General features: G+C 42.7%; 1 protein-coding gene across 1 annotated transcript in view; it reads left to right on the forward strand.

The window, feature by feature from the left end:
• Nucleotides 1-10,000, forward strand: part of EBF3 (EBF transcription factor 3) — a 120,739-nt gene that overhangs the window by 72,195 nt on the left and 38,544 nt on the right. Inside the window, exons 7-8 of the mRNA XM_082486339.1 lie at nucleotides 4,140-4,221; nucleotides 7,224-7,341. Coding sequence (XP_082342465.1) covers nucleotides 4,140-4,221; nucleotides 7,224-7,341 — 200 coding nt within the window. The remainder of the gene's footprint in view (nucleotides 1-4,139; nucleotides 4,222-7,223; nucleotides 7,342-10,000) is intronic.

Below are 10,000 nucleotides of genomic sequence, written 5' to 3' on the forward strand. Positions count from 1 at the left end.
GATCTCATCTGTAGGCTTAATTGAACGCATTAACCGCATACCTGAAATACAGATGAAAATGAAACAGAATTATTGGAGGAAAGCAGAATGGTGCCGGTAGGGCTGACGCAGTTTTCTGTCCTCTGTCTGGTTTGAATCGGACATTGGGAAGATCTTATTTGGTAAAAGGGTGGAGGCTGCTGGTCACTGCAGGTTTCGGGTGACTTCCTTACCAGGGGTCTCACCTATCGACAGCGCAGATTTTGGTTTAGGGTGTTGTCGCCAGGATGCTCACGCTCAGTATGTGAAATCAAAAGAATTAAACGTTCGCTTCCTGCTGAGGTTTATTTGCACAAATGACGCTTCTGTTTGGCGTCTGGTGGAAATACGCTTTACTAATGATGTTTCTAGGATGTAATAGGTGGGTTTCCGCCACGAATATTCCTTTAGCCAGACAATATTTGAATCAGACCAAACTAAAGCCACCGCTTGTGCTTATAGTACCAAGTTTTTTCTTGCTTAGCATTGAAATTCAAGTACAAAAGTCTTTCTGGTCTATTTGCTACAACACCTCCTCTCAAAAAAGGTTAAGAAGAGGTGAAAAGGATGAAAAGGCACTTGCAGGGTTTAAAAAAATCTTCTGCGGAAAAAAACATCTTTCATATCACAAAAAAGTCTCCTGTAGGTTGTTATGTGCATAAGGTGGAGGCTTAAGAGCAGACACATTTGCAGATGAACTGCTTTTACTAGCTTCTCCGAGACATGACATTTGTTCAGAAGATTAGCCAGGTTGTAATGTGTAGCATAATTGCACTGTGCGGATGTCCCAGAAGTGAAAACCTAATTGCTTGACAGGCCTATAACTTTGTGGTACGCTCTCACCTTGTTAGGTCCTTTTCTGATGCAGTTCAAATGAAGTCTGGCCGCAGGTGTGCCTAATTTACCTCGCAACAGAACGTGTTGAGTTTAATTGCACAGTGGTTGTTAGGAAAAATTGGTGGGTGGAATATCAAGTGACTTACTGTACGCGGATGGCAGATGGGCGTTGAGAGGCATCGCGAGCTAAGTGTATAGGTGAGGTGAGTCAATAAAAGATGTAAATTTTATCTTAAAATAGTGGAGTCTTGTGGTAGGTAATACATTTTAATTAAGACGGTAGCAGGCCCCTTTCTACCAGCGTGAAAAAAATCAGAGCAAAGGAACCTCCCAAAGCCTGCATTTTTCTCTGTATCAGTATTTTAGGAAGAGCTCAGTGTGTTTAGGAAGGCTATTCTGCAAGGCTGTATTTATTAAAGAAGACTGGAATTTGTGCGTATAACATAGCAGAGAGAGGCAAATGTAGAAAGGCTTGCGTTCTCATTCTCTTGGTAGCCACAAAGTTTGAGGGATGACCAAAGCGAGCTCCGATCCAGCTGCTCACTTCTTGCTGTGTCGCACCGATCTTGTTTCGGGAGCGCAGGGCTCACAGGCAAAGCGTCTGGCCCTGTTCCCTCTGCCATCGGGATGGGTTCGTAGCGCCCACGGTCCTCGCTGGTCACCTGAGAGGAACAATCGAGTCAGTTTTCTTCTCCCGTCACGCTTTGGGAAATGCCCTGCGTGAGCACAACATGTTTTTTAACTTGTGTGGTCTTCCTCTGAAAATCTTGTCTTGATGGCACCTGTGCTCCATCATCTCTCTGCAAACACAGATTAAAAAATAAAATATCTCAGTATCAAGGAATGCGGCAGAGCTGAAATACGAGTGCTGCTTGTGTTCACCCCAGCCTTGTCGCTTTGACATTTAGCCCAGTGCCAGGGTCATCCTAGTAAACTTGAAGATGTCTAATTCCACCCAGCATGGGTCCTTTTCACCAAATAATTGAACAAATACCAGCTCCGGTTGATGTTCAGCGAAAGGGTGCTTAATGGCCCTTTTTTTTTGACAGGATGCGAGCTCTCTGTATAGAAACAATTCATCACGAATGCTTCACGTTAAAAACAATCCACGAGGAGCAATACTTAGCATTCCTAGTGCACAATTCATTGGAGAATTTCCGAGCAATTTACAAACATTAGCTCAATAAGCCTCACAACACCCATTTGAGATCAGAAAAAAATAATAGATAAGATACTCCTCTTCAGCCTGGCTGTGGCACTAAGGAGCTGTAAAGCTGGAGGCTCTCTCCAGCTCCTGACTGGTCCTGTCACCAGTGCCTGGTGGTCCCGTACTGACGTGGGCATCAGCTGGTCCTTGCACATCTTTGCAGTCCACGCGGTGGAAGGTGTGCAAAAAAGAATAGAGGTATGACAGAAACGCCATTAGGTTTAGCCTATACTCAGTTGATCTGGAGACCATAAATATTTAAAAAAAAGGCCCTCCAAAGCCAAGGCAGATAAAGTTAGGGTGGGGATGTGGCTAACAAAGATGCAGCTTCATCAGGTCGCTGGTAGTGTCCCTGCAACAGTGTCCAGAAAACTTGAGCTCAAGTGAGCATCCGAGCTAGGAGATCACGTCAACCACTGCGGAAATCCAGGTCTCTTCCAGCTCGACAGCTAAAACCCCTTTACAGATTTCGGGATAGGAAGTTTTAAAGAAACATGCATTCAGCTAAACTGACAGCATCAGTTTATTTACGCACCATTTCAGTAAACCCAGTCATTTCCCTCCTTCCCTCTCTGATATGAGAGATTGCTCCTTCAGCGTTAGCGTCCCGTATTAACATTAGGGTCCTGCTCAAGGTTTAACCGAAAAGGAAGAGCTGTGATTAAAAGCACCAGTTTGCGATATGGGGATACTCCCATAATGCTCCTGTCTGACCCTCGAAGCTCGTCAGGAGTGAGCACAGCACGGTGCAGCCACAGTCGTACTTTCTATTGGCCGCAGTTGGGCGCTGAAGAAGGGAAGAGGCGCCTGGCTGCCCCCTCCCAGGAATGCTGTTGGCACATGGAAACTTCTGCAAGGTGTACACAACAAGAATAGTCACAGCGACTTATAAAGATTGACATGAATAAATAATAGTCGTTCGTATTCTAAATGTAAAAGCTCTGCCCAACCTTGCTATTTGGAGTTGGGCAGCGCAAGCTGCTGGACTGGCACATCTGAGAAACTCTGGGTGACTAGAAAGTCCTGAGCCTTGCTGTCAGTAGCTGTCGGTGATTAGCTGAAAAGCAGACCTACAGAATTTTTTTTTTTAAATTATGAAATGGGAAAACATAGCTACATAAAGAAAAGAGGAGGTGTTAGGCTGCGAACACCTCCTGCATGAGGGCAGGATGGTGAGGGTCTCCCTGTCTTGCATAGCCTGGAGCGTGGAGACACTCCACATCAGCTCGTTCCCCAGCAAGTACAGGAGGGCGGCATAAAGAAGTTTGCACTTTTCCGAGCTTTTCCCCTTCCTATATGTGTTTTCTGTGTTCCTGGGATGCAGCGATGCTACAAAAACGGTTATTGGGAGGTGCCTAGATGATAAGGGTTAGTCCGAAATAATTGCTGCTTGCCGCTCAGCAAAAATAAGGTGGATTTCCGTCCCCGGGTAGAGTGACTCCTCACAGTTAAAGGCTGGCAAAGGTTGAAGAGGTCACAAGACAGGGCCTAATTTGCCATGTTCCTTTCCTTTCAAAAACAATGAGGGAACCGGGGCCTTGCCGGTGGGCAGATCCCGCCTGGATCTCCCCGGAGTCAGCAGGAGTTGGATCGAGTCCCTTTGAATAGCGAGAGTTTCCAAACCGGAGGCAACGCCAAGTGTTTTTCAGAAGATTGATCATTCATTACCTTGGAATGTTTCGATGTAGAGGTCATTACTGCTAATATAAGTTGTGAAAAAATGAAACGTATTAAAAAAATAGAGACAAATTCTCATCTGGTGTAAGTCATTGCCTTTGAAGTCAATGAGTCATTGAATTCAACTTTCCCACACCGAGCTAAGGATATGGCCTGGAGTCAATACATTTGTAGTTGTTGAAAAATTAAAAATATAAATTTGCCTTTCCCTGGCAATAATGTTCTGTTTACAACAGAGATCTTATGCTTTAACATAAGTTCATTAACTAATAGGAAAGTAATATTTCACTACCAGTATTCTTTTGGGTATAACTATTTATGATTAAATTTTATTAAACTTTTTTAAAATTAGATTTACATTTTGATGAATCTAATAGATTTCAATTTTGTATTTTTATAGATTCTTTCTAAAGTTTTTCCTCAAGTGCAATCAGAACTGTTTGAAGAATGCAGGCAACCCACGAGACATGCGAAGATTCCAGGTACAGATCTCTCTTAAAAAATAAACGACATATAAAAGACTTACTTGCATCTTCATCTTGAGCTTTTTTAATGAAAAAACAGTATCAGTGCTTCTACTTAGTGTAGTTCCGATGCTGTGTTAAAAAAACCCACTCTCAGTATTTTACATTTCGCCCACTGGTTGTTGCTGGTTGTTGGGAGTCGCTGAGTTCTGCGGTGAACTGTAGCGGATCAATGCTGAAGCAAGCGGGTCTCTCCTCAGAAAGTGCTTCCCTGGTTTTCCTTCATACTAACACCTTGCGTTGTAGCGTGGCGTGTGCTCAGACCTGCAGAGGTTTTTCCACATGTAGACGGAGGAGCAGAATCTTACTAACAGAGATGACGGTGGAGCGCAGGGAAGTTCGGATCTCACACAGGGATTTTTCACATTCACAACTTGTAAATCCAACAGTGGTGGTCCAACCCCCATGTTTTTATTCTGGTTGTGTTAGAAAATGTTTAATACTTCACTTTCTTCCTGCAGCTTTTGAAATATCCTGTGGTGAATCATAACACTACAGAGAGACAGCTGACGTGATGGACAAATGATTTCCTCTGTGTTTGGGGTCATTTGAAATGTTTGTTAGGAAATATATGCTTCTTATTTCAAAATATTTCACAATGGTTCAAATTTGAGACTAATAATAAACCAGTATTGAGATGTTCAAAACTTTCTTATTTTTGAGAAGAATAACTTGTGGTTAAACTTGATAGCAAAACATGTGACATCTGTTTTCATGCACAGCCAACCAACCGGTGAAGCCAGCACCCTAGAGCCAGCCAACAGAAAAGATCTGTAGCTGGAAAAAATATTTCTTCAAAACAATTGAGCCAAGCTTCCATTTTTCATGCGTCTCGGCTTCACGTGGCATTGGTGATATTGATCCATCTGAACAGAACAGAAGGTCAAACCTGGAATGAGTGGAAATGTCCTCTTTGTCTCACCGATGACTAAATGAAGCATCAGTCATGAGTGATCTTGTGGTCGACAATGGAGCCAGTAGGCACTAGAAAGACTTTCCTGGGTCTCTTTAGCTAATCTCCCTGCCTCGCAGAAGGTTTAACTGGACTTAACAGTATGTCAGATCTTGAGCAATATTTTTAACTGGTTTCACTGTCTCAGCACCTTTCCTTAGGTGCACCGCAGGAATAAGCCGATATAACAAAGCATAGCATGTCTACTTTCTTTTGCTGAACTACAGTATTTTCCCTTGGTGACTGACCTATATATACATGACAGAACAAAAATAGTTGTCATTTTTATACACACCTTTCTCTGTCTTTTTAATATACCGTGTTCTAGGAACCAAACCCAGAAACCTTTGCTGAAAATCGCCCTTGTACGTTTTGCAATATTTCTTAAGGTCTGCGAATCTCATTAAAAGCGAAAGCAGATAGCCCAGTGGCCTGGCAGCAGCTCTGCGGCCGAGGTGAGTGTGCAGCCTCAGCACTCTCCAGGGTGGATGTTGACGAGTGTGAAAGTGTCCACTTCTGGGAGGAGAAAGGTAGGGGAGCAGAGCAGCCTGGCAGAGAACTGCCCTCGGGCTGTTCCAAAGGGTACCGCAGATGGCTGTCTCCGAGGAGGCAGGATACACAGAAAAGGTGCTGTGATAGCTGAAAGCTAATTATGGGTTGTGAATAAGAAACAGGATCAGAGGTGATCCAAAACATAGAAGCAGACAAGGATTTTCTTCTCATGCCTTGGAGCCGCTCTGTGCAGAAGGAGGCGAGTTTTACCCCTTCGAGTTTTGTTCGTTAAGTGTTTGGGTGTAGAGGCTGCGGCGAGAACCCTGGCGATCGTTTTTGTTATACCCGAAGGTGAAATAAATGGAAGATGAAAGCCAAAATGTGTACTAGCTGTTGCCGCCGTCACCGGTAGGGTTGACAAGGCCTAACTTAACCGGTGACTTGAAGGCCTCTACTAACATTAAACCCCAAAGAAAATGCTGCAGTGATTACTTCGTTTAGAAAACCTGGAAGCCACACCGCAGGGTCCGTGCTGGAGGATTTAAATAAGATGTAAATGTCTATCCGGGATAATAGCGATCGACCTACGAAGCCGTGTTCCGCACAAACCCAGGCGCATCTCAGGGTTTCCTCCTTGGCTTGTGTTCATGCGATATCGTTTCCGGAAGGAGTTTCACAACTCCATTGTGTAGGTGTTTTTATCGGGAAGGTTGTGCGTTTTGCATATGTTCCTCTTCCATTTTCTACTGAGAAGCAGCTGGAAGCCAAAGAAGGCCCTATCCATCATCTCTTCTATGGCCGGACTCTGAACCTGGGCACAAGAATAGGAGCCTTTCACTCAAAAATAAAGGAGGAAATTCCATTGACATACCAGGGTCAATCACCATCCAAATGAACTTGAGAAGGGATACTTTTCATGGATTGAAAACACTTTCACTATTCATATTCAACTCGGTCTTTTCAGATGCAAAAAAGTTCATTATCAGACATTAAATGTAATTGTAAAACTGACCTGGAGATCATTTACTGAAGAAAAAATGGGGAGTTACGATGGTTCCTGATTTATTAAGCTTTTTTTATTTGGAATCCTCACAACCCTTCATTTGAAGACAGTCTCAAGTGAACAAATTTTAATTAGATAAACTATCTAATCAATATATCAACAGATCAATCAAAACGGCAGCTTTTAAAATGAGTGGCTAGAGGGGTGTTTCTGAAACTAATGGCTAGAAGAATATTTCCCTGAATTGAATTCATTTGTTAGCATAATAGGAGATTAAACTCTAATTAGTGTAGCAGGTTCTGAAGAGAAACAATTGTGAGTTAAAAATCACCAGTGTTAGCCACATAAACACAGATGTATTCATAGCTGTCATTCACTTTGTTTAAAGCGAAAAGTAACAGGCGGCGGCGGTGGTGTTTTGTCTTAAAAGAAGATCTGATTCTGTATCCGCGTTTGTGAAAATAAGGCAGGGTTTTTTACATTTGGTTGGGTTTTTTTTGTTTTCTTTTGCAGGTTGTTGTATCAACAACAGTCAATGTGGATGGCCACGTGCTGGCTGTCTCAGACAACATGTTTGTACACAACAATTCCAAACACGGGAGGCGGGCTCGCCGCCTTGACCCCTCAGAAGGTACGGCCCCTTCTTATCTGGAAAATGGTAGGCACACATTTACATGTCTTTTTTAATTTGCGATGCTTTTTTTTTTATTTTTCTTTTTTTTGGCACCATACTTTATGTTGATACACTACTACATTTACTTTTACATAATTTCTTCTCTCATCCATCAAACCACCCATTAAAAAAATCCATTAGTATTTCTCAGCCCTTGTCAACCAGAATACGGTCGCTCCTGAATTTGCTTCTGACTTCTTTCTTTATTTAATACTTACGGTTTTGCAGTCACAACCAATTTTTCATCTTTTTCTATTTTTTTTTTTCAGTCTTGTTTTGCTTGCAGCTTTTTCTTGCTATTTAATTTGACTTGATTTTATTTTGGCTTGTCATATTCCTTGATCCAGAGGTACAGTCTCAGGTTATGTATGCAAGTTTAAGTGGATGGTAAAAACATGACCGAATCTGTAAAGAATTTACTGTGAGGTCAATTTCCTGTGGCTGGGCCTTACTGCAGATTACGGCAGGAGGGGGTTTGTATGAGAAAAACAGCATAAAATGTTTTTCTTCAGACTGACTCAATGTGATTGACTTCTTGCCTGAACCGCTAAAAGAAGATAGTCTGAGATGAAGAGGAGAATGGAAAGTGTCTCTGAAAATCCAGAATTGTGAAATACTATCTTTCTGGAGCCCATCAGCCTCTGCATCACTCGCACACGATTGCAGCTGCGCTCGTACATGTGCACACATGTATTTATTCTTCCCACCGAGCCCCAAATAATCATTTAGATTTAAATATTACTTTGGTCGCGCTGTAAAATACACCAATGTAAAGATACAAACCAGATACAAACCGGCTCTCAAGTAACTTGTTTTTGAATAGAATAGAATGGAATGGAATGGAATGGAATGGAATAGAATAGAATAGAATAGAATAGAATAGAATAGAATAGAATAGAATAGAATAGAATCAGAACAGAATAGCACAGGATAGAGTATTTTCAGTTGGAAGAGACCTACACTGATCTACACTTACATCTAGTCCAGCTGCCTGATCACTTCAGGGCTGACCAAAAATTAAATGCACAGGGGTCAAATACATCTTCAGTTCTTAAAGAGTTAGAATTCTCAGAACCAGTGTGATGTGACGTATGGCTGCGTGGCCAGGCCACACACATCAGTTTCCATGGGACTCCTCTGGCGAGTTGTTACTAACATATTGACAGGATCATGGCTTTTTACACTAATAAAATTAATTAAAGTAATAACAGAATACTAAGCTGCTAATACAATCATTGTCATTTTACGTTTCAAATAGTATTTACCAATGGGCACCCAGAGAAATGAATGAGGCAAGCAACAATTATCAGAAGGAAATACGATCTAGGCATCAAAAAATGGAAAACGATTTACAAATCTGCTGCAGTCCACACACACAAAACTAATTTGTTTTTCTGCATTAATAACTAAGGTATAAGAGAACAAAAATATAATAATTAAAGGTCGCCCTGAGCACCAGAGTCATTATGGTCTATGACGTATTGTTTATCTCTTTCATATGCACTGAAAGTAGGTGTGTGTTTTGCCTAGCAACCGTCACTAATGAGGTTCACAATTAAGAAGGCTGAATCCTCTCCCCTAGTCCTCTCCTTCCCCAGAGAGCGAGAACTAGCAACATTATAGGTTCAAGTAAGCATGCTCAGCCCTGTGGTGTTAGGTTTTAGTCTAGGTCCAAATTCAGCCTCTTCTAATGAGCCATTATGATCTTAGCAAAAAACAAGTATTTATTTTTGTAAGCTGCATGAAAAAGAATTTGACTCTAAGCAGAAAATATCACTTAGAAAAATAAAGGCCACTTTTACACGCGGCAGAAAATCTACATAAATGTCACCAACCAATAGCTCCTTTTTGCGGTATGGTAATTGATTTGCTTTATCGAAACGTTAAAAATAGAGTGCCAAATCCGCTTTGCCTAACCTCCCATAAACGCTCGTTCAAGTAAGCTGCACCGTTGCAAATGAATGTGAAAATCTGAGCCCCGCTTCTCGAAGTCCTACGCCTAATAACCATTATTGTAACTAAATAACGCAAAGTAAACACTCCTGCAAGAGGGCGGCAGGGAATCCGGACGCCATCGGGTGTAGGAGAGAGCGGCAGGGCCGGGGTGGCACGGGCTCCCGGCTGAGAGTCGGGGGGATGCAGAAGTGTTGGGCACGGCGCGCGTTGGGCGCGCGGGGCGTCGCGCAGAATGAGCGTCACCCACCCGCTCTGCTCCCCCGACTTCAGTCCCGCAACCCCTCCGGATTTCGGAGGAGCCGGAATAAGCTCCGGCCTCCTAAAACGGGGATGGTGTCGCCCGCGAAGAGAATTCCGGAAATCGTGACCTTGCTTGCATGAAAAAATCTTTGTTCCCTTCTGGTCAGGGCGTAGCGCTGGATATCGATACCCTGCTTAAAATTAGGGTGTTTTATGTCATGCTTCAAGTTAGTTGTGTCCCCGTGCCCGTCAAGCCGTGTCTTCCATCCAGGACGGTATGCTTTGCATTAGTAACACATTCTTTAAAGAGAAGTGCCCGCTAAAAAACCGCAGATATTTACTTCTCTGTAGCCTCTCCTTGCTAACACCTCATTATCCAATCATCTAATATTCACCAGCAGCATATACACACACTCGCAGA

The sequence above is a fragment of the Vanellus vanellus genome, assembly GCF_965231255.1.
Source record: "Vanellus vanellus genome assembly, chromosome: 7".
NCBI lineage: Eukaryota > Metazoa > Chordata > Aves > Charadriiformes > Charadriidae > Vanellus > Vanellus vanellus.